Here is a 25,427-nt window from a genome sequence, read left to right on the forward strand (position 1 = left end):
TAGCTATGGACACTTAATTCGAATTCTAGAACATGGGGAAGTGAGAGCACAGATGTGAGAGGAGAGAGGTTGGTCGAAGTACTTGTTAGTCATAGATTAAATGTGGTAAATAAACTGACAGCTCTGTACTTTTTCCTCAATATAAGGAGAATCTAACAATAACAACAGCAACAGAATCGATATAGAGGAAAGTAAGTAAATGGCAAGTGATGGAGGACTGGTCCACTGGTGACCACAGATGTATTTAATTTTAGACCAGAGATCAAAAAGTAAGAGTAAGTATAAGTACAAAGGATAAGATGGCAATTAGTACCATGAGCTGGCAGAGGTTTGTAAGGCATTAATTGCAATGAATAGGCAAAAATCGGACAGCAGCCACACAGAGGAAATAATTGGAGACAACTTGGAGGGAGCATCCATTGGCTTTATGAGGAGTTATAAGAGAACAGTGCTGTGGTGGACAGCTCAATTGTTTGAAACAGGAGAATGAGGGCAAGGAGAAGGAGAATTTTAGAGGAATTGAGAATAATTTGTTTATTTGTTATTATATGTTTCGTTTGTTTGCTATTATTTGGAGAAGATGATGTTTGACACCGAGAAATTTGTGAGGTGGAAAGGAGGTCTACCTTGTACAGTACAGAATTAAAGGATTACCCTAGAGGGATAACAAAGGGTTTTAATGAAATTTATTATATGTGAGGGAAAGTATTAAATAATTTTTAAAAAATCTTTTAATTGCCACATGCATTTAATTCAAATGTGTTGTACATAGTTTCTTATTTTTCAGAATTTTAATTTTCTACTACATAGTAATATTTATTTTAAAAAATAGGATAAATTTTATTGTAATTATATTTTAGTATTTTCCCATGAAAGGGCCCCGACACGGTTGATATACGTAAGAAAAGAATCCCTTATTGACACGCCTGAAGACAGCTCAATTGTTTGAAACAGTTGTCGCCCTCCAACTGCTGTCGTTTCCATTCCCTGTTCCATCTCACAAGTTAATATGTCTTCAAAAACATGTCCATCCCTTCTTCTCACAAAATTATGCAGTATGCAACAATTTTTTATTACGTCGATAGCAGAATGGGGATTCAGTAATATGCGCAACTTGTTGCTCAGTATTCCAAACGTGCATTTTATAAGTTGTCTTGCTCGAATTAATCTATAATTGAAAATTCTTCGTTCACTGCTCAATTTTTTTTTTTTTTTAATGGTATGGTAGTATTAAATTTTCAGTCAGTCCAAATACTTCTTCACTTACAAAAACAAATGGCATTGCTGGCTCATTTGTGCCAGGAAGATATCTATTTAAAGGCAAATTAAGTTGTTTCATTAGCAATCTTCTTCCAAAATTTGAATTTTTAAAAATTTTTGAATAGGCACCAACGTCTATTGCAGTGAAACAGTAGTTTGCATTGATTTCCGCATCACGATTTTAAATTCTGCGATTTTTTCACTAATTGACATTAGAAGTTCATCAAAACTCTGTGTCGACATTCTGTAAAATAAAAAAATAAAAACTTCTCCGGGAAACTTCCTATTTGTTTCAATCATAATATAAAACTGTTCTGTTTTTAACCGATTTGAATTTGCTGGATGAATCCACAATCGTCGTTTTCTCTTTCTACTCGCAATCAACTATATACATAAATGCGCAATACATCCAACTTGAACAATAACATCCATCTCGAAACTGAGATTAGAATAAGTGAGTCACTGATGGTATCGAATGCAACGTTAGGAACGACTCTTCTAGCTTGAAACGATCTGACATTAGAAACGCTACGTGTAGTTTGCTATTTTGGAGGGGTAACGCCAAGTGACGGCGACGCTTTAAGCACCTATCTAGTATAGCCATAAGAATGAACAGAAAATGATATGCAGCAACTGGAAAAGATCTATGAAGAAAAAAGATAGTGCAACCCTAGGGCAGCATGGATTCATGAGGGGCAAATCTGAAAATGCTATACAATAAATGGTACAAAATGTACAGGTACAGGCGACTCTTGAGAACTATGTCATCATCATTGACCATTTTGAATACAGGATGACAGCCTCTCCAGCAACTTTCCAGTTCCTTCTGTTTTGTGTAATGGGCATCCATTTACTACCCATGAACTCTTGAATTTCATCTGTCCATCTCCATTGTTGTCTTACAAGTTTTCTTTTAGCTCCTCTTGGGTACCATTCTGTTATTTTCTCAGTACATCTGTCATCATGTCTCCAAGCTATGTGTCCTGTCAGTTCTTTAGTTTTGATAAGAATGTCCTTTACTTGGATTTGCTGCCTAATCCATGTGTTTCTCTTTTTATCCAGCAGTCTAATTCCTAATATAATTCGTTCCATTCGTCGTTGTGTAGTTTCAGCTTCTTTTCCATTCTTTTGTTGAGTGCCCAAGTTTCACTTCCATAAATCATGGTGGGGAGTGTACATTGGTTCATTATTTTACGTTTCAGACAAATTGAGGTATTGCTCCTCAGTATATTTCCCGAATGCTATCCATCCGAAATTTATTCTTCTCTTGACTTCCAGCCATTTATCATTATTTATCATAATCACTTCTCCAAGATAAGTAAATGAATCCACCTTTTCAATTACTGCTCCTTCAATGATTATATCCCTTTCTGTGGCATACTCCTTCATCATTACTTTTGTTTTAACCATATTCATCTTTAGTCTGAAATCCTTACTAACTCTGCATAACTGATTAAGATCCTCTAATTCTTCGGGATCATGGCGTATGATCACAATCTCAACTGCAAATAGTAGATGGTTTAGGTACTTTCCATTCACATTGACTCCTTTCTATGACCAGTCCAATGTTTTAAAAGCTTCTTTAAGGGCAGCAGTGAACAACTTCGGAGATATTGTGTCTCCTTGTAGAACTCCTTTTTCAATTTATCTTTATTAGACTTTATCTAGTCTAATAAACTAGGTAGGATTCTCATATATTTTCTTCAAAATCATAATCTATGAGATGTCTATGCCTTGTCTTTCCAGTGCCAGAAATATTGCCTTATGCTCTATGGAGTCAAATGCCAGGCATAATGGCATTTTATATTCATTTGCTCTCTGCATTAGCTGTGATATTACATGAAGGTGATCCATAGTTGAGAATCCTGTCCTAGAGCCAGGTTGTTCTTTCGGGTGATTCTCATCAAGTATTCTTTCTACTTTGTTAGTAAAGTAATGACCCTTGTGAAGAACTTATAGATTTGGGACAACAAGCTAATTGTTCTATAATTTCCAATTTCTGATTTATCTCCTTTCTTATGCAGCAAAATTATTATTCCATTGTTCCACTCCTTAGGGGTCACGCCTTTCCTAATGTATTTTGCGAAGAGTCCTGCCAGTTTCTGTGCCATATTTCTTCCTCTTAATTTTAACAATTCTACAGTAACTTCATCTTCACCTGGAGCTTTCTGATTCTTCATTTTCTTCAGTGCATCTTATACCTCATCAGGAAGGATATCGGGTATGTCGTATGTGTTGCTAAATTGTGAGTTATTTTCCCCACTGCTGGCATGATTCCCCTGCTCCATATATAATACTTTATAATAGTCTTCTGTTATTTGAATTATGCCTTCTCTGCTCTTTATAAGTACACTATTGCTATTCAGATTTTGTATAATTTGTCTTTCTGTATTACTGATTTAAGCCCTTTTTCCCCCTTAATGCTTGTTCTACTTTTCTTGTGTTAGATCTTCTTATGTCCTCTCTGAGTCTCTTTCTAATGGCTTCGCATAACTTAGTATACTCAATTTTGTCCTTGTCAGTGTTTATATTGCTGTTCATTTGTCGTCTTCAGTTCATCATGACAAGTGTTTCTTGACTTATGGTGGCCGAGATTTTTAGCCCTTTTACGAGAAATAAATTGCTCGAAGTAAATATTAGGAGTAATGAAAAGTTACTTTAATCGAAGGTATGTCAGTATAACTAAGTATACTGAATTAAAGAAAGTTGTAACAAGAGGGGCACCCCAGGGCTCTATCATAGGGCCATATAATTAGAATTACGTGATGAACGTGTTGTGAGTATATGGTATATCGAGGAAGCAGAGCTAGAGGAGAGAGCTTGGATGGTGGCAAAGGCCTGGACCAAAAAGCATAAAATGGAAGTTTCACTTCATAAGACTAATATGATGATGTTAAAAGGCAAATTAATTAAGCGAAGGAAGGCGACCAACTGTTAAGATTTCCTCTAGCCCTATAACCATATTTCCCCTTAGTGAAGTATCTAGGAATTATGGTGGACGAGAGATTGTCCTTTCTACCTCATGCCCATTACTTAAAAAATAAAGTGAGACTAGTGTATGCTAAAATTAAGAGAACTGTAACAGTAGAGTGGAAAGTCAAGGATCCCTTGACTTGTTGTTTAAGTGTATATTGTTGTCTATAATAACATACACTTGTGTAGCCTGGGGATATAGGATTGTAAATAGCCATGTTCGACGGAGTCTCCTGTCCACTCTGATATTTGCCTTTATAGCGGTGACAAGGGCCTGCAGAACTGTCTCAAATGATGCACTCCTGGTGATTGCTGCTAAGGAACCAGTTAATCTGCTAATTGTAAGCAGATCATTGGAGTATGCAACGAAAAAAAAATGTGTTCAGAATCATTTGGAATGATATCTTGCTCATATATAAGTAAAAATTACGGAAGAGGGCTTTTGAAAGTAGAAAAACAGAGATTTCAAATGGAGATTATGAGAATTTGGCAAGAGAGATGGAACAGTTCTGCTATGGGCCGAAGCATGAAGTCACATTTGAGTACACGCCTAGAGCATGTTCTATGATTGAAAATAAGAAATGGCCAGTTTTAGGCTTATTTGCTGCAGCACGTAACTGAGCATGGTTTGGTGAGGAAGTCGGTGGAGCTGGGTATAGAAAATAATATCCTCTGTAGACTCCGGGCATGTTTTAACGGGATACATTATTTATCAACACATAAGAAATGAAAATCGACACTGATTCATAGTTATGAAGAGCTCTTTCAGGAAGAAGAAATGTACAGTGCCTTCCTGGACTTCATGACTACCGAAGGCTTGCGAAGGAAGGGTGGGTTGCTGTAAAATACTCTATACAGGGTGTCTCAAAAATACACGGCATCTTCAGGAATGAGTTCTTCATATGTAGACAATAAAAATAGTTTATATCAACATAGTTCCGGAAATTCTTGGTTTCCGAATTTTGAAGGTCTGTCTATGACACTTAATTGTTCACATCACCTTATAGTAATTGTTCAAAATGTCCACCTTCTGCCTGAATGCAGGCCTCACATCGACGTCTCATGGACTCGCGAAGACGATGCCAAATTCCCGTCATGTTTCGCAATGTCTCACAACCATCCACAATTCAATTGCAGAGAGTTTCCACATCAGCTACTGGAGTAGCTGATGTGAAAACTCTTCAAATGGCCACACAAGAAGAAATATAGTGGGTTTAAATCAGGTAAGCGTGGAGACCAGGCAGTTGGTCCACCTCTACCTATCCACCGACCAGGAGCACGAGGTGTAAAGGTCCCATGTTCACAAAGGCGGAAATGGGTACCTTCAAACTTTTTTCCGTCTGGACATCTTCGTTCTGGAAACCTTTCGTGGTACAAACGACCAGCCTCCAGAGCATTGCCGTACGCCAAACCGTACATAAAGTGCATATCCGCTTGCTCCTGATTTGAGTACATGGTCGAAATGGAAAACTACCAGATTCTGTCAGTACCTTGTGATGAAGGAAATCACCTGCGGGAGATAAAACATTCCGGTTAATAACTCGGGAACCAAACATTTCCGGAACTATTTTGATATAAAATATTTTTGTTGTATACATATGAGGAATTCATTCCTGAAGTTACGCCTTGTATTTTGGAGATACCCTGTATTTGCACATATGTAGATAATATTTCTTAAGTTTAGAGTCCTTGGAATTGAGTTGTGTTCTTTTTAGAGTTGAATTTATTGATATTTTGAAGATTAGAGTTTTGTATAGTAAAAAAAATTGTTTTATATTTACAAGTTTTGTTTATAATTGTGTTGAAGAGTTGGAGTTTATGTGAAATGCTTGAGAATCATACTAATGAAATTTTAAATGTTAAAATGTGAGATAAGTGAATTCGAGTTAGATAGTAGAGATTCGCCTTCTCGAGGCTGCGGCAGTAACGCGCTCGCCTATACCTGACTTGTCAGATGGGGAAGCACGGCTAAGGATCAAGTGAGAGTGATTGAATAAAATAGAGTAAATAAGCGCGGTTGAGTTAAGTTCGGTTCTGGGAGCGCCTTTAACAAGTGTGTGTGAGCAGAAGATGAGACCTCACCAGAGTGTCTGCGCAGTAGCATAGTGGTATTGTTACCGTCCTCCCCAAACCGGGTGGAAAAGGCCTGGGTTCAAATCCTGTCGATGACGCGTGGAACTTTTATGGGCTTTTTTTTTCGCTCCATCGCTGAGTTAGTCCGTCTCAGACGTAGATAACAAGGTTTATTACATGGAAAAACTTGCTTTGCTGGACGAAAAAGTTTTCGTCCAGCAAAGCAAGCAAATAGATCAGAGAACACACGCAATTTACAAACACAATACAATTACATTCGCTCACTAGCTGAAATAGTGGCACAATTCAAAATTTTTAATTTTTGATGTAATACAACTGATGAGGTTGGGACAGCGGACTCTACATTTATGCAATAACAGTACAGTGTGAGATCAATATTATCTCGCTAGGTGACACAAGTGTCGTTATGCCGTCAGAAATTTTACTGAATCGAGAAGCGTCAACAGTGGCACTTCTGCAGTGTGCCCCAACTTTGTGGTCTGTATGCAATAGTGATCCTTTTTTGAGTTGTGCCAGTTTTGGAGTGTAATGCAATGAAATTTCTTGTTGTAGGTCATACGCAAAACGAGGGTAACTGTAAAACTCATTATTATAGAAAAATATTAATTAATTAACTAATCGTGTTAATTAAAAAATATTAATTAACACGATTAGTCTGGTCCTGTATTCTTCCCATCACAATATGTTACATTAGCTAGAACTGCCAGAAAGACAGGAAACCCTTTCAAGGTGACAGAGACGAGTCATGCAATTTTTACGACCTGAAAGATTTCGCCCGACGCACTTCTATGAAATTTAATGAAAGTATTGATGAAGTGCTAGCTTTAAAGCAGAAAAGCAGATTTGGACTCTTTTTATTATATAAAACATCATACAAACAAGATGAGTATAAATTAGTTAATGTTAAAGCTAGTAAAACAAGAAAACCTTTAGAGACATTTGTAGATTTCGAATTGAAAAAAGGCTACAAGAGTTCCATTCCGATTCGAAAAAGAAGCACAGTGAGCTCCATTGTTTGTTGAACAATGGAGAACAAATAACACAATTCCCAAATGTCATGCAGGCTTTTATAAAAGTCTAAAAGTTAATTTATGGAAGGAATAAATTTTTCTAAGAATTACTTAAATTCTTCCATTTTGCTTGTTTGTACACCAATAATTACGTACTAACTTCTTGTTTTTATTTATGCTTTACCGCAATTATGTTCCCAAAGATTAAAATGTAGTTCATACATGTTACTGAGTTTATAAATATAAATAAAGCGCTTGTGTAATGTTTTTTTTTTTTTTTTTGTTCTTCATCCTAATTACCTTCCATCTTTAGGAGACTCAAGTTACAAATTTTGAGTGTTTGTTGGCGCAATAGTGGCACTACTCAAAAGGGGAGGGGTTATTTTTCGAGTATTCTGGTTACCCATAAGGGAACGTTGATCAAACCAGCCTAATTTTGAGTACCACCGGGTATGACGAAATGAATCACAATATATTTCAACAATCACATAATTTCTTCAATTGTAAACAAACTAATTTTAAAAGCAAATTTTACTCATTGTGATCCTTTTTTGAGTTGTGCCAATTTTGGAGTGTAATGCAATGCAAATTTCTTGCTGTAGGTCATACGCAAAACGAGGGTAACTGTGAATCAGAATTACGATTTTTGAGTTTTTATTATTATTAGCTTTATGGTTCAAGGAAGCCTGAGGCTTATGCTGCACCAGCCAAAAAAAAAAAAAAAAAAAAATTCCCGAGTTACCCTAAGAGAGAGTCAAAAGGGAATCACCAAGAAAGAGAAGAATGATGATATCCAGCTCAGGACCCTGGGTGTGCCAAGCCCATACTCACCAGATGTGAGCCCCTGGGGTTATGCCACTATTGTAGCCAGTGAGCGATATGTAGTTACTTTCCAGGTGACTCTAATATAATAGTCGTAATATTTATTTAATTTTTAGACCTCAGCAGTGAAACGGTGTTCGACACGCACCAGGCGTCCTAGTTCTTGCCAGTAAAACATGTCCCATATTAAGCAACCACGGTCACTTGCCTGGACAATGGGCATCATTCATGATGGGTCATGATTCAGTGATCACTGAGTGTATAATACACGCACAATACTACACTAATTTGTAACGTTTCAAGGATTCTTGCCGAACCCCATCTTTAGACCATGAGTGATGAACTTTGCAGGAACCAGACCTTGTTTCCTATACTATAAAGTGTAAGTGTCGGTGTTCACAGGTCTTCACACAACCACTAAACGTTCAAGGCCATATCATGAGAAACAGCAACAAAAACTTCACTGTTGGCATAATGTACTCTGGCAGAAGGCATTCATCCTTCCATCTGATCGGAATAATGTGTAGTAAGATTCGTCACTCCATAGAACCAATTTCCAGTGCTTCAGTAATAGTGTGTATTGAGGTTGGTCATTATTGTCACTACAAAGAACCAATTTGCACTGCTCTATGGACCATAGAGTTCTTTTCAGTGTTGGTTGCACCATGCAAGGCATGACCACTGATTTCAGTTGGTGGATGTGTGTGTCTTATGTGTCACTTTTTTCTTATAAAAACCACAACTGTGGAACATCTATTCTCCTGTTAACATCTTTGATTCTATTGATCTTTTGCAGAGATTTCTGACGAAATTGCTGTATTACCCTTCCGAATATTGTAGTAGTAGGGTTTTAGGAACATTAGCGACTAAGACCATATTGTTCCATCAGTGGCGTATTCGTGCCGAAACGACGTTTCCGGTACTTTTTTCTAAATGTCATAATAGAATCTCGTTAAATGTATACACCTAATGTTACGAAACAATGGCATGATCAAAGTGGAGGGAGAAATATCTATTTTACCCATTGCTACTAAAAATATATATATTCATAGAAATCTTTAAAATTAATAGATTTCTTTAAAAATTTCGTTAAAAACAAAAATATAAATTTCGCAATGAAACTCGAACGTTTCTTACTAAAGTACAATGTGTTAGATAAAGAGATCCAATGAATGAGATATACTATGATTTCAGCTCATAGCGAATCAAAATGCGAACGCTGCATTTTGATTCGCCATGAGCTGAACGCTGGAACTGGTTGTTCTACGAACCGTGAATCTGAAGTCTGATTCAGTAACTGTACAGTCTACAGACTAATCTTACTACTGTGTGGTACAGTCCATTTGGCGTTATAATATAGTCTTCTGGAGAACGAGCGTTCCGGTACTATTTTTTTTACGACGAGCGTTCGGATAATATTTTTTTTAGCAATACATCTCGGTGTTCCATGTATGTTATCTGCAAAAATTGGTTTGTTTTGAGATCGATTTTCTGTTTGCCGGAAGAAAAACCGAGTTTCCGGGAAAAAAAAAAAACCACACCATCCTCGCCTGAGACCGATTAACTCAGCAACGTTGTGAAAAAGGTCCATAAAAATCTCGAACTCAGAGCTTTTCCACCCGATGTAAGGAGGACGGCGATTCGGGAAACTAACGTCGTTTTCCGATTTTAAGCCAGTGCCAAAGGTGGGGGGGGGCGAAACTATTTCTCCCTATGGCGCTGGTGAAAAACAGAGAAACGATTTAGCAACCACAAAAGGCTGGTTTTAAATTAGGAACAAATTGCTCAATCACTGGTAACCAGTGGGCAGGGCTAGGCCAGCCCTTCGCTCCTTGTCGCAAAGATTTATGGATAAGTACCATAAAGTAAATTTCAGGCGAAGAATGGCTGCTAGGGTCTAGGGCAACATTCGTATGCACTAGTCACAGAGGAGTAATATCTGTGACACTAATTACGCATCTGATTATTAGTAATTTAGGATTTTAGTAGTGACCGCAGAGTAGTAACCTCTGTGTGGTAGTGACTACAAACATAGAGTAATCCTACTACTCTGTGACTACAAAGTAGTGTACAGTATATGCTACTAGTCTGTGTTAGTGACATTTGTGATACAGGGTAGGCACAACGCACAGATTAGTATTATCTGTGGCACAACGGTCATCTCATTTTATATGCTTTGACCAATGGTATTTGCTGGCAAAAGGTTACATTATTTCAGAGTACAGTATTCTTTGTAACCCAGATCACAGAGTAGTAATTCTTACTATCTTACTACTCTGTGATCCAGATTATGTCCGGACGACATCTGGCGTTTTCTGGCGTGAAGATTCGCGCAGTTATTCAAAGACGTAAAATGTAAGACGGGGTAAAAAATTATCATGGCGATGTCCAGCTGGAAAGGAGTAACTTTTCGCTTTCATAAGATTTCTCCGTAAGTAGGCTTGTTGTAATTCGGTTTCCTCGTTCTTGGCTCAGTAACATCAATATAAAGAAATGTCTTATTCTCATATGAAATGAACTGTGTCGAGTCGAGTGTATGTTTCTACTGGCTGAGGTCGTTGGGTAACGGTACGGTACACTAGACGGAGGTATGCATTCGTGTTTTGCGAAATCCAGGTCGTATGCGTCTACGAAGTAAAAAAAAAAAAAAGGTAAAAATTCAATCTTGGTTACCTCCCCATACTTCGACTAAAAGTCGGGAAGAAGTCAGTGATTGGCAGGCCCCACTCACCTTTTCGCCCGCCTCCCTGCCCTAAGTTGATATGCTTAGGTTGTTTAACCCCCACTTGCCGCTGTTTAAAAATCTGGAACTCGTTTTCCGATTTTTAAACAGCGGCAAGTGGGGATTAAACACCAGGGCCCTTGCCCTGGGCGCCATTCTTTAAGGGGTACCAAATTTTACAAATCACGAAAAAAAAAAAAAAAAAAAAAAATATATATATCCTTAGTAAAAGGGTGTTGAAAAATCTTTCTACCCGGTGCACTGAAATACTTTGGTCTGCCCCTGATAAACACCCTACCTAAGCTAAACACACCTCTTCTGGACAGCATAAAACAATCAGAAACAAAACGCATTCAGAGTAATTACCCAATCGCAGAACTCGACCGTACAATCACTCTGTTCTGTGACCACTGCATGGAGACAAGTGGTACCCAAATAATAGATTTTAGCCAAAAAAAAAAAATATATATATATGCATGGCTGTTGAGTAATCCAATAATTAATGTAACATTAGCACAAGTTTCAATAAAACATTTACAGTGAAGTTGTAAATGCCCCTCTGACCAGTGGTGAAACTGTAAATTGTGGGCACCCTTGCCAGAATGTCCCCATGTGATCGTTAACAATATACAAAATCAGCTGTTGAGCCTACAAGCGGTGGTGGACTTGCTGGTTCAGTAGTTTTGTTACTATCTCTGATCATGTTGGCCATGAATTAGAGTGATTAGACATCTAATTTTTGAGTGAGGTGTGCCATTGCCAGGTGACTTTCTGTAGTTTCTGGTTTCGTTTATATGCAATTTCCAGTTTCGTGCATCTCTTCTATTCAAAGGCTTGCCGGATAGTTTCTCTACTATACAAATAAATTAAATCAGAATTCAAATTGACAATTTATTGAGAATAATTGCAACTAATTAAAGAATAATTTAAATTTGGGTATGCAGCTTTTATCATTTTTTTTTAAGAATAAACATTTTCATATTTAAATAGTTGAAAAATGTAAAAAAAAGAAAATGCACACAAAATTACATTGTATAGATTTACCACAGAAACGGTTCTGTACCTCTGTTTGTAGAAATTAATTTCATTTAGACAGTTTAAACTGTTATTCTGGCTATGTGAGAATGATAAAAATTAAAGGGTAAAATTTGGAATAGTGTACCCCTTGGCTCGCTTAAGTCACATTTATAAATAATAGAAAATTTTATAATATTGTGAAGTATTACACTTCTCCACTCGGCTACTTCATATGCTACCCAGCTGGCAAAATTTTTGGGGGAGAACACTGCTAAAGTTCAGCCAAATTAAAGAATACAGTTCCACGTAAACAGCAAGAATGGTTGCAAAATTTATTAAAACTGAAGAAAAACAGGGATAATGAAAAACTGAGATAAATTAAATTAACAATAAAAATTATTGAATTATAATAAAACTTAATTAGAAAATTTTCCCAATTTGTTTACTGCATAGAAAACTCAAATACTGGACTGTCTGGGTCAAAAATGAATGCTTGGCAAAAACACCATACTAGAGTTGCCAGTAAACTTGTTTGGAGAAATGAAGCAGGCTCCAGGTGTATGCTTATAATGTATTATGTCTGTAAAAGCTTGTGTTTACGGGCTGATTTGTGTGTTGTGCAGGCTGAGAAAACTGGAAAAACTTATTGGGGACTACTTTCTCTGCCTAAGAATAGCTAAGTACAGCATCATTTGAAGAAGACTTTAGAAATTCTTCCATTCGGTGGGAATTGAACCAAAATTACTGGCAGATGACAATGTATCATGCTGAATAACCTTCAAGGAGGACATGTTTGGAGAAGTCTGGATTCAAGTCCCATCATTGTAGCTAAGTGGCCCAGAGTGGACCTAGGGCCTATGACAGTGGTTACAGTGAAGTATAGACAGACTGGACTGTCTGTCTGAAAAATTTCTTAAGGCCTCTTTACTTGGAGATGTAGTTAGCTGGTCTCAGGTGAAGGTAGTAGGGGTTTTTTCCCCACAAGTTTTTTTGGGTTTTCTAGCCCACATGACATGCAAATTGACCTGTGAAAATAAACACACACACACACTTGTATTGGCTTAAAGATAATTGTTACACATGAATTTTATAAAGTAAGATGGAGTATATGAATAGTTTTTGATTAAGAGTATTTAAATAAAACAATCACAATAAAATAATGTTTACTTATTTACCATCTTATTTACCATTTACTTATTTACCATTACACAACTTTGTAACCTATGGTAGCAGCAATACATAACATCTGTGATAGACATCACAGATGGTGCTATGTATTGCTAGTTTGGAAGGTGTGTGTGTCCTGTGCTTTATTTTTTTAAAATCTGGTCACCTTATAAACTTACATCTTTGAAGTGTGGTCTGTCCTCCACCATATGCAATTTACCTCAATTGTATTATATATCAACACACTGTGTATCTTTACAAGCTATTTAGTGGTTTGCAACTGTTCGGGTTGTATCAGGCCCACTCTAGAGTAGGGTGTCCATGTATTGAAGTTAAAATTTTACAACTGGGAGGGGAGCACATTCTTGAAGATTGTAGTTTTAAGGTAGAAAAATAGGTATTGACAGTTGAGAAGTTCTGGAGTGTAGCTGCCATTCATGGCAGCTGGTTGCTTTACATAATAGCCTGAAATTTAAAAATTTACCCTCATTATTAACAGAACTGTGTTGTGACATAGAAGAAATTTCTTTTTTGCTAAGGAAAATGGCATAAATCATAAGGCTATAGATGTGATATATGATTTCTTGTTGTAAACCCATAATTCAATTATGGGTTAATAACAAGAAATTAAAAGAAAAAGTGACATTTTTGCAAGATGTAATTAATGGTTACGGAGAGCATCTAGACAGATAAGCTCAAAAGGGAGGGCTTTACAGTAAAGTCGAGCAAGGCTAATGGCATCTCCTCTAGAGCTAGGATAGAAATCTCACTATGGGCAATTTGAGGGAATTGACAGTGGTAGTGGAAGAGGGTCAAGGCCAGAATGGACTCTTCTTCAGAAACTATTGATGATGTGCAGGTGGCCATTAGAAGAGAGATGAGTGACTGATTGAAGGGGGTTAGAGTAAAAGGCTCTGGAAAATATTGGACAGGGGCTTTGTGATTAAGACAGAAACTGGGAAAGAATTGGAATCGATTTAAGATCAATAACAAAATGGTGAAGGTTGGATGTTAACTTCTCAAGACTAAAATGCCCACTTCTCAAAATAGTGCTTTATAATATAGAGGTGGGAGTAAAGAGGGCCAACTCCAGGATGCAGAAATAATGTAAGAAATAATCGTAAGCATTAGGTTCTCAAGTAAAAATAAAGTAAGGTTGGGAGTTAATTGGGGACTAGAAGTGTAAAGAGGCTGACTGCAATCACTACAATATTCATTGGAACAAAGCTTCATCACTTTAAAGAGTTTTGTCCTAGTGACAATTTGTTATAATTGTCAGGGCTTTGGACATAGGGGTAGGATGTGCAAAAGTGAGGAAGCAATATGCAGCTTTTGTGCTATGCATAGACATACATTTTGTACATCACTAATTCATACAAAAAACTGCCCAAAATTGCTGCATCAGGAATTGGCAAATCATTCAGTAAGGTACAAAAAACTGCCTTGAATATGTTTGTGTACTAAAGTTAATAAATTTTTTTAAAGATGAAATGCACAACTCATAATTATATATGGGTTTTAAGTAATTAACTATATAATATCAGTGAAGATACACCATAGTTTACCCATAAATTTAAACTACATATGTAGTGTAAAAGGCATTGTTTTAATTGTATCTCATATTGTGGCTGCCTTCACAACGAGATACCAGGTATTGCATGACTTTGAATAAGCAACGCTTCTCTAGTAGAGAAGACTACTGTTATTTATTCTCAGTGGATACCACCACCCAGACGGCACCGTTTCAAAGCTGTTGGCCTATCATCGGTGGGTGGGCAGGTACCCTGGTAATGCAACATGCCATCACAGTTGCAAAGTGATTCAATAATATGAGAGATGCCAAATGGTGTACAGATAATGTATTTAAAGATGAAATACACAAGGCACAATGCCTTTTACACTACGTACGTAGTTTAAATTTGTGGGTAAACTATGGTGTATCTACACTGACATTATATAGTTAATTACTTAAAACCCATATATAATTATGCCTTGTGCATTTCACCTTTAAATACATTATCTGTACACCATTTGGCATCTCTCATATTGTGGAATCATTTTGCAACTGTGATGGCATGTTGCCTTACCAGGGTACCTGGCCACCCACCGATGATAGGCCAACAGCTTTGAAATGGTGCTATCTGAATGGTAGTATCCACTGAGAATAAATAACAGTAGTCTTCCTACTAGAGAAGCATTACTTATTCAAAGTAATGCAATACCTGGGATCTCGTGAAGGCAGCCACAATATGAGATGCAATTAAAACAATGCCTTTTACACTACATGCACAGTTTAAATTTATGGGTAAACTATGGTGTATCTACACCGATATTATATAGCTTAAGTTAATAAAAGAGAGAATGGAAAAATTTGGACCTGTCAGTGTCCTCTAGCTCATTAAGTGGATCCTCATAAAAGTATTGTGAACTACAGATTAATGCAAAAAGGTTGTGGTCAGTTGCTGACAAATTATGAGTAAACTGCAACAGAGAGCAAATGGATGTTGCATGTGTTCAAGTGCCCTATATGATGAAAGGTTAAGCTGGTTAGGTTTCCACTTTCAGTTATGATAGTTTGTGAAAATTACAATAATTTAAGGGCTGCAATCCTTATTTTTATGGTGATTATTTCAGTTCATATTCACTGGGCACTTCACATTCAGTATGTGTAAATGTTGAGTGTGATAAAGGATCCTTCTATTTACTCACTCTATTGCAAGTATGATACTAGCATTGAGTCCTACATGAATTATGTGGGGTAACCCAGCATATAAATACTAGATTTCCATAAATACCAGTTTTTCTTATAAAAATATCGACCCAAATGCAAAAAGTGAATTGTAGTACAGTGGATTACTGACATTAAAGACTGACTGATGGATGAGTTGATAATGGCCTAAGACCTAATGGTCCATAACCAACCTTGACAAGAACATAATTTCTGGACTGTTAATGGGGCCTCTAATATTGATGTGACTTGTCAAACTCTTTGGGACTGAACATGATATCTAAGTGGGCCATCAAAGCAGAGTAGGTAGGTTGTGAGCATTGAGCAATTTGCTTTGACATAGGAATCATTGGCAGAGACAAGCCAGTCATGCAGAACAGTTATATCGCTTTGTCATAAAATATGCTAATTAGAATGATTCGATGGTGAAATTTGAACAAGGTTGGGCAGAATATCGGAAGCAACTAGTGAATATGAATAGGGAAGATCTGGTAAATTCACTACTCAAATCAAGTGGGTTCCAGTTAAGTGATGGACTGATGAGTTGACTAGCTTTAGAATGATGTGAATAAGGCCAGAAAGAAATTCTAGTTTCAAAAGAATATGGGTAATCTTGATGAACTATCTGAACTCAGGCAGGAAACTAGATTTATGACATAGTTCATCTGGTTGTGAATAGGAAGTTAAAGATTTGGAGAGAGTTGGTTAAAACTACTGGGTATCAGGGTGCATGGGGAAATCATATACAAAATCTCCATAGGAAATTCAGAGTTCTTGCAGGAGATATTACCTATTCTAAAGGGACAGGAGGAAGTGAGATATTAAACTGGCACAGTAGTGTCGGAGCAATTTTAGACAACCTTCTTGGCTGTGGAGAGAGTAATAATGATAAAAATGAGGTCAGGCATGGACTCTAATGAAGTCAATGAATGCAAATTACACTGGTGTTCAAAGAAAGTGCGTTACCCCCTAAAATTATAATTGTCATCCGAATAATGTAAGTATATGGCAATATTGCTTACAGATTGCATCAGGTAAGATTGACATGTGTAGGTGATGACATAATATTGCATCAGCTATTACTTTCAGCTATATAAGCACGCTCTGCAAGAGTTGCAGTCATTCCTTACTTGTGTCAGGATGGCGAGTTATGTGCAGTTGATGCCATGAAGAGAGTGCTATTGTTGCTTTACATGAGGAAGGATGTTCTTCCTGTCATATTGCTTCTAGGGTGTCTTGTAATCAGTCGATAGTGAGTAGATTTCTTGCCTAACTCAAGAATACTGGTTCTGCTGATAGGAAAAAAGTAACCTGGCACAAACGAGTCTATGCCAAACAGGACCGTGTTTTGAAGCGCTTATGCCTTAAAAACCGTAAAGCTTCTTCATCTGAGCTGAAAAGAGAATGGGAAGAACATACAGGAGTGGTAGAAAGTGCAGTAACAGTCAGAAGATGCCTCTTCAAAAATGGATTTGTAGCCCATCGTTCTAAGAAGGAGCCCCCTCCTCACACAAAAAATGAAAAAGGCCCAATTAATTTGGTGTAAAGAGCATGTCAAATGGACCCCCTCCCCCGAGCAGTGGAAGTCAGTTATTTTCTCGGATGAAAAGAAATTCAACCTGCATGGCTCTGATGGGAGACAAAAGATTTGCCGTAGACGTGGTGAAGAATATCATCCAGACTGTATGGTGTCTACAGTGAAATTCCCTACCAGCCAAATGCTATGGGGGGGGGGTGCATTTCGTATCACCTGCAGTTTATAAATGGTTCTGTAAATGCCAATGGAAACCTGGCTGTATTGAAAGGCAAATTGCTGCCAACCATTAGAGACCATTTCAACCTCCCAAGTAACTGCATCTTTCAGGACGACTCTGCTCCTTGTCTTCGGGTGAAAAGTGTAAGTAGGTACTTCTGTAGTTACTTTAGCTTCATTTCTGCATATTTTTATCAAACCTAGCTTGATGTGAAATGAAGGTAAATAGATTTTTGACTTATCCACCAAAGGAGGATGTGATACGTTTTTCTGGCTTGGTGTAGTTTCTGAATGATCTGGCCATTTTTTTTAACCTGTAGTGGCAATCCTTTGCGTGGCTGTCCCACTCACATAAAAAACAGCAGTATTTAGTGTATCCACTTTGCAACCCGTTTGGCAAAGTTACCACTTTTAGGTTGGCACAGATATCCCATTTGTATTCTTGATAGCATATTTTTTGCAAAAGAACCTGTAGGTTCTTGTACGTTTTATTCAGTAAACTGCATGGACCAAAGGTATAGATGGATACTTATTTCTAATTTGGAGTAAAACTGCTTTCATACTGATCTTGAATGAATCAATGGAAAGTTTCCACTGCTAGGGGACGTGCTCCAGATGTAACTGTTTCGTTAATTCCTGGACATTGTTACAATAAAACAAAGCACGATCCATGGAGTAATAGGTTGTTATGTTAGATTGCTTCTTCCTGTAAAAAGACACCTTGATACTCTTTTCAAGAACATTTCACTGCTGAAGCTGTGATCCTAGTAATTGAATCTTGGTTTTTGGGAGGTCCAAATCTCTGAACAAACATTTAATTCTGCCTGAGATCAGAGTCAAGTTCATAATTTTCTGGTGGCTTTGGCACTGACATTGTATCATCGTGAGGAACTGGCCTTAGAGTAGACGGTATGTTGAGATACTCTAATTTATGCTTGGATTTCCCAGAAAAACCAAAACTATTGGTCATGCAATAGTGGCAATCATTTATGTGGATCTATGGTGTTTCCCACCATATCACCAGAACAGCAAAAGGCATTGATTTATGAGTACCTCTAAGCCAGCCAGTTAATTTCCTTGAATATGATCTATAGGAAATCTTTAGAGCCATACTTTATCTTGATCCAACCTTACATCCAAAATGTATTTCATCGGCTCTTCTCACAAGTTGTGACAATGACTTCAGCTGCGATTTTAATGCCACTTCTCTGCAAATGTAGCAAAAGCTATCAGGCTTGTTTCGGCAAGAACGCAACATATTTCTTATATTGTTCAGATACGTGCACATAAGAACACAATTAAGAAATTGTAGATTTTTATTTCTAATTTAAAAAAAACAGTTCATGATTTACTCTTATGCACACAAGACTTGTTTACAAACACTAATTCATTAAAACGCTAGTTCATGTTATTTACCATTTTCTCTCTGAAACACTTACACTTTTTGAAATATGAAAATGCTTGCTTGGTGTGGAACCCACTCATATATATATATATATCGCTAGAGAAGCTTCTAGAAGACTCGCAATGTTTCTAGAGAACTCCATCAAAAGTTTTAGAACCTTCAGGAAACTTCCCGACCTTTCTTCTGCATGTCACAATATTCTAGAACAGTGTTTCCCAAACTGAGGTCTGCGGAACCCACCCCTGAGGGTTTGCAGACTGCAAAACGCTCCGAAGGGTATCAAGTGATATTTGCTTTTATATATACACGACGGTGGTTCAATAAAGAATCGCCTTGACCTAGCTGCAGAGGTGCTAGCCTGTTGATTCTTGGCACAGGTTTTAGTCCTTTACATAGCCACTGTACAGATTTACACATTTTCCCCATCAATGGATGAGGTTACGGATACCATTTTTGTTGAAGTGGTGAGGTTGGTCTTTGAACCATGACTCTGTTGCAGAAATGAGTGTCTCGTCATCAGGGAAGTGGGACCCCCGAAGAAATGATTGGAGGGAAGAAACCAACAAGTCCGATGGTGCAAGATCGGGTGAGTAGGCTGGATGGGGCAGTATTTCATATCCACAAGTGGCCGCTTGTGTTGTTGCAATTTCAGAAGTGTGAACTGGGGCATTGTCTTGAAGCATTCTCACACCTTTGGACAGCATGCCATGCCTACATGTTTTGATTTTCTCCCGTAATTTTGTGATTAAGTTGGCATAATAGGTACCTGTAATTGTTCTACTTTTCGGCAGGTGATCAGTCATTATTACACCTTTCTCATCCCAAAAAATTGTCAGCAAGGCCTTTCCTGCTGACGCTTGGACCCTTACCTTCTTGTGGGGGGGGGGAACCATGATGTCGGCATTCCATGGACTGCTTTTTACTTTCAGGATCGAAAGGTGTATCCAACTTTCATCCTGAGTGATTAGACTAGAGAAAGTCTTCCTCATTTTTTTGGCACAGGGCTAACAACTCTTGTGATTTCTGTTGTCAATCAGCCTTCTGGAAACCAGTCAATAATCAGGGAATCCATCTTGCACTCAATTTCTGTAAATGGAGTTGGTCATGAAGAATTGTTTCAACAGAGCTCACACTAATCTTTACTCCTGAGACAATTCACGCACAGATATCCGGTGATCTTCCGTGATTAACGACTCCACTTTTCTGATCATGCTGTCATCAATGGCTGAATGGATACGACCTGGAATGGGCTCAGATTCTACCGATGTCCAACCACACCTAAACTATCTGTACCAGTGCTTCACAATGCCATAGGATGGGGGCTTCATCCTTATACACAGCAGTAATCTCCTCGTGGATTTCTTTAGGAGATTCCCCCTTCAAGAACAGATACTGGATTACAGCTCTGGCTTCAACCTTGTCCATGATGCAGAGACGGATTTAACGGCGGGCGCACCAGGCGCGCGCCCTGGGCCTCGACTTCTGAAGGGCCCTGCAAAACCCCAACTTTACACTTTTTTCTAATGACACCAAGTTTGGTTTCATATGTGCAATTTTAATTACATACGAGTTTACAATCTGTGGTAAAACCTGATAGTATGTTTATATTCGCTTATTTTCATTATTTCATTACTGCCCTGCATACTATACACATACTACGCTGCATAGGCCTTGCGCAGCTGCGCTACCATTGATCGGAGCAATAGAATCGTATTTCCTACTTTGTACTTACAAAGGTTCTCCTGCAGTGCAGACTTACGATATACGCAAACACGCATATATCGTATATTGTTGAAATTATATTAAGATAAAATTAATTCCTGTTGTTACATCAGTGCCTGGATTTTCGTAGTTTATGAATAATTTTTGAATTAATCATTAATTTATTGTACTATAATGAAAAATCTCTTCTCTAGTATTCTAATCATTCAAACTATTCAATTTTATATTTTTCTTTTCATTGGTAGGCTACCAATGGTAGCTAGAAAAATGAAATGACATCTATCAGGGGCTGAAAAAAGGCAAATTAAAAAAAAGACGCGAGCAAGTTGCCAACCAACAGAAAGGAGCATTGGACAAATTTATAACTGTACATGTTAACACGTATTAACATGTATTTTTTATTTTCCCTGTCTCTCTCTTTTTTTTAAGGGGCCCAATATTTTCTTCTTCACCCGGGGCCTCAACCGACCTTAATCCGCCACTGCCATGATGCTACTTTGTCACACGTTTATCTCTATAAGAGAAAAACAAATTAAGACACGGCTGAAATTTTACACCTTTAGTACAGAGATTTTATTTTATTATTAGCTACATGGTGCAAGGAAGCTTAAGGCTTATGCTGCACCAGCCAAAAAAAAAATTCCCCGAGTTACCCTGAGAGAGAGAGAGAGAGAGAGAGAGGGAGGGTCAAAAGTAGAAGAGAATCACCAAGAAAGAGAAGAAGAACGATGATATCCTGCTCAGGACCCTGGGTGTGCCAAGCCCATACTCACCAGATGTGAGCCCCTGTGGTTATATGTATGATGCTACACACAAAATATCATGACTCTGTGATATGTGAAAGTAGGTAAGGGCGATTCTTTATTGAACCACCCTCGTATATATGTAGGGATCCTCAGATCTGAGTAGGTTGGGAGCTACTGTTCCAGAACATTCGGGAACATTCTCAAATGTTGTAGAAAGCTCTTGAATGTTCTAGAAAAAAAAAACAGATAAAATAGATGAGAAAGATGATTAACTAACTACAGGTCTTTGTTTTCGGTAATTAATCTACTATATTTGAAAACTGAGGGTGATGAGAACTCTTTAAGCACATCTGAGTTTTTTGAAAATATTTCCTACAAGAATCTGTTGAAATTATTTCAGGGAGGAAATTGATGTTGTCCAGTGTAATCTTACTTAATTCTAGTCAACCAATCAAATGGCACCTCCATAGCCAGGTGGGCAGGAGCAGCAGTGCATAGCACACGCTTCTTGATTAGACCGGGGTTTGAGCCCGTCGCCATACTGAGGATGCGGAAAGGTCAGGGAATGACCACCGCATATCCCCGGAGCAATATGGCCTTAGTTGCTAATGCTCCTAAAAACCAAATAACAAACAAACATAACAGTCAACCAATCCTTAAGTAATTAAGTAAGTAACTAATTATACTTACTTAATGGTATCATTTGGTTACCATTAAGAGAATACATAACTGTAACCATACATAAGAAATGTTTTTTGACAATGACAGCAAGATTACAAGTAAGTGGTTTACGATAGTACTCTAGTATTTGCTCTTTTTAAGAAGCAGCTTAATTGAATATGTGATGATTTTTATTTTCATCTTAAAGATAAATTCAAGAATAAACATTAAAAATTATAATTAATAATTTCAGTAAATATAATGAAGAAAATTAATATGTAATGCATCCTATTTTTAATTTTGTACACAGTAAAGAAGTGCAGGAAAAACTGTCCACAAAGTGTATGATTTGTACCATATTAATAAAGAATAGATTCTACGCTTTACAAGTGAAGTGTTCTCGGCTCAACTATTTGAATATTGCTATAACTTAGAATGTTCCTTATGCTATATTATTAAGTTATATAATTTTAACAGTTTTTTATTTGATCCTTTTTTGTTTTTATTGGCAGTGTCATTCCTCTATTTCTTGGTAAATGGTGTGACTTTCTGACATTTAGCATCTTTCATCAATCAAGGAGTTATGTGGTAACGTGGGAAATTCCTGAGTATTCCAGGCATCCTGTAATTTATAAAAATAAGTGGATCTTGGTTCGATCCAAAAACAAATTTTGTTCAGTTTGCAGAGATAATAAGAGTTTGTTTCATATTGATTCTTTTCTACAAAGGAAAAAGCAAGAAAAGGTAAGACTAATATTTTGTACGGTGTTATTTTTTATTTTCTAAATTTATATCATCATCAGCCATTCATTTTCAATCCACTGCAGGATGAAGGTTTCTCCACCAACTTTCCAGTTCCTATTTGTGTATGACGTTTCAAAAAATAGAATATTCCCAAGTACTTTATCAGTAATAAATTTCAACAGTTTGTAAGGCTGTTAATTAATGGATGCCGACCAGGCTAGCCAGGTAGGTAAAGTGCCTGCCTGGCAACCCAAAGGTTGTGGATTTGAATCCTGCCTCGGGCTTGGATCAGAGTAAAATGCAAAAACTTCGGGAGGTGCATTATGGCCACAGAAGCCGATGTGCCAACAACTAACAAAAAAAAAAAAAAAAAAAATTAATGGAGGACATTATGTAGGTTTATTAAAATCAATTAATTTTTAAATAACATTTTCCCCACACGACTGAATTTTAGTTTAGTTTATTCATAAAACATAAGAAATACAATCCCCCCCCCACACACACAGAGCGAGCAAGCAAGATCAGCATTTTTGGATTCCTATTAATATAATAACGAGCCGGTTATTCTCAGCCAGGAGTTTGTTGTTATTCTCGGCAAGAGCCAAAACACTAATGTACAAACGTCAGCATGTTTTAGCTTGGTGTTTTGAAAACATCCAGATTTCTAGACAAGAATACATTTTTATTATTTGTATTTGTTTTTGTCCGTATTTGTTTCTTCCTCTGTATCTCAAATCCGTATTTGTTTCTTCCTCTGGAATAATGTCTCCAGGATCTTCCCGTCGCCACCAAATACGGAAGATGCGGAAAGGTCAGGGAATGACCACCGCATATCCCCGGAGCAATATTGCCGTAGTTGCTAATGCTCCTAAAAACCAAACAACAAACAAATAAACAAACCAGGATCTTCCTTATCTACATAAAGGTGCTATTTGCTGCTATTAGCATTAGCAACTGATGTAAGTAAGCAAGTTTATACAGCATCAGCCAAAAAAAAAAAAAAAAAAAAAAATTGACGCCTCCAGTTTCACCTATTCATTCTCTCTAATAGTTTGTCTAGTTTTTCATTGAATTTATTTCCACAACAACAGATGGAAGTTTGTTCCAGCCATCAACCATTTGCTGGCTAAAGGGAAACTTCCACGCATCTATTCTGCACAACTGTCCTTCCTCAATTTGAATTTGTGCCATCTCATGTGGGTGGTCTGAGCAAAAGGAAAAATCCCATCAGCATTGAGCTTGCTCAATCCATTCAAAGCCTTAAATACCTCTTTCAGATCACCTCACAGGTGCCTAGTCTCCAGATGCTGCAATTTGCAGAAACTTAAGGCTTTCTATCTTGTTGCTCTTCTCTGTACTCATTCTAGCAACTCTACATTCTTCCTAAAATGAGGACTCCACACCTGTATGCAAGATGTGGCCTGACCAGTGCCTTATACAGTGGGATAATCACTCCTTATCCCTGCTAGAAAAATTCCTATATATTATTGATGAAACTCCATGTGCTGTCCTAGCAGCCTTTATGTCTAACAGTATCAAAGGCTTTCCAGAAATCCAAGTACTGTAGAGCATTGAAAATCTGGACATCAATAATCTGAACAAGCCGCATTTATTTATTTTTTTTTTTATGCTGGCACCATATATAATCATTGGAATTCGTAGTGAGAGGACTTGTTTTCATAGAGCTACGTCTAAGTGCAGGGAGGGCATTGTAATTAGAGAGGTTAGATAATTGCTTTTAATTAATTTATTTCATATATTCTAACGTTTATTTTGATATGTTTTTTTATGTCCTGTAATAGTTTGTAAATTCAATTTTTATAATATATAAATATTTTTTATAAGTTACATTCTGTGATATTCAGTAAATTTAACAATGATTGTGATAAGATCCACTTTGAACACGACTCATACAGAAATAGCTGATGGCGATTTCTAGTTGAATCATGATTTCATCGAACCAGTGGCATGTATTCCAAGGTAGACCTAGTGGATAATCATAACTCACTTGGCAATTATTTTCTTTGTTACCATTGTACATAGTGTACCAATATAAAGTTAAAATTTCATGCCTTGCTAGAAGAATTTGAGTCAGTGAAAAAAACGGGTACTTGCCCTCCAGAATAATGTAACTGGGAGCTCTTCAGGGACTCAAGACTCTAGTAACCTATCAAGTGATGCATTCTCGATTCAGGCCCCAGAACAGAATAACAAAGTGTAAACTGCTCTGGTTCAAAAGCACTATTTCTATTAGGAGACTCCATTGTCAGGGGAAACAGGAAATATTTTTTTGTAATAAGGATAGATGGAGTAGAACTGGGGGATGTCTGCTGAGAGCAACAAATAAAGATGACACCAACAGATTGTCAGATTTTAAAGGGGGTAAAGAGAATATTATTATTCATGTGAGGGCTAATGATATTAAGTGGACACAATCTTACGATTTGTTAGGCAAATATAGAACCATGCTGAAGAAATGCTGTGAGTTTGGTCAGAATGTCTGTCTGCAATTCATCAATCTGCATGATAGTATGCTGAAAGTCTTGTGGATTAACTTTAAACTTGAAGGACCCTGCAAGGCTTTTTTGGGGGGGGGATTTTTAT

General features: G+C 37.3%; 1 protein-coding gene across 3 annotated transcripts in view; it reads left to right on the forward strand.

The window, feature by feature from the left end:
* Positions 1-10,433: 10,433 nt before the first annotated feature.
* The window catches only part of mIF2 (mitochondrial translation initiation factor 2), a 405,187-nt gene continuing 390,193 nt past the window's right edge, over positions 10,434-25,427 (forward strand). For all 3 annotated transcript variants that reach the window (XM_090379811.1, XM_090379813.1, XM_090379812.1), the window contains exons 1-2: positions 10,434-10,590; positions 22,592-22,823. In XM_090379811.1, coding sequence (XP_090235937.1) covers positions 10,538-10,590; positions 22,592-22,823 — 285 coding nt within the window. In that variant the 5' untranslated portion in view covers positions 10,434-10,537. The remainder of the gene's footprint in view (positions 10,591-22,591; positions 22,824-25,427) is intronic.

Source organism: Mastigoproctus giganteus, chromosome 8, assembly GCF_048544385.1.
Source record: "Mastigoproctus giganteus isolate SK-2022 chromosome 8, ASM4854438v1, whole genome shotgun sequence".
Classification (NCBI taxonomy): Eukaryota; Metazoa; Arthropoda; class Arachnida; order Uropygi; family Thelyphonidae; genus Mastigoproctus; species Mastigoproctus giganteus.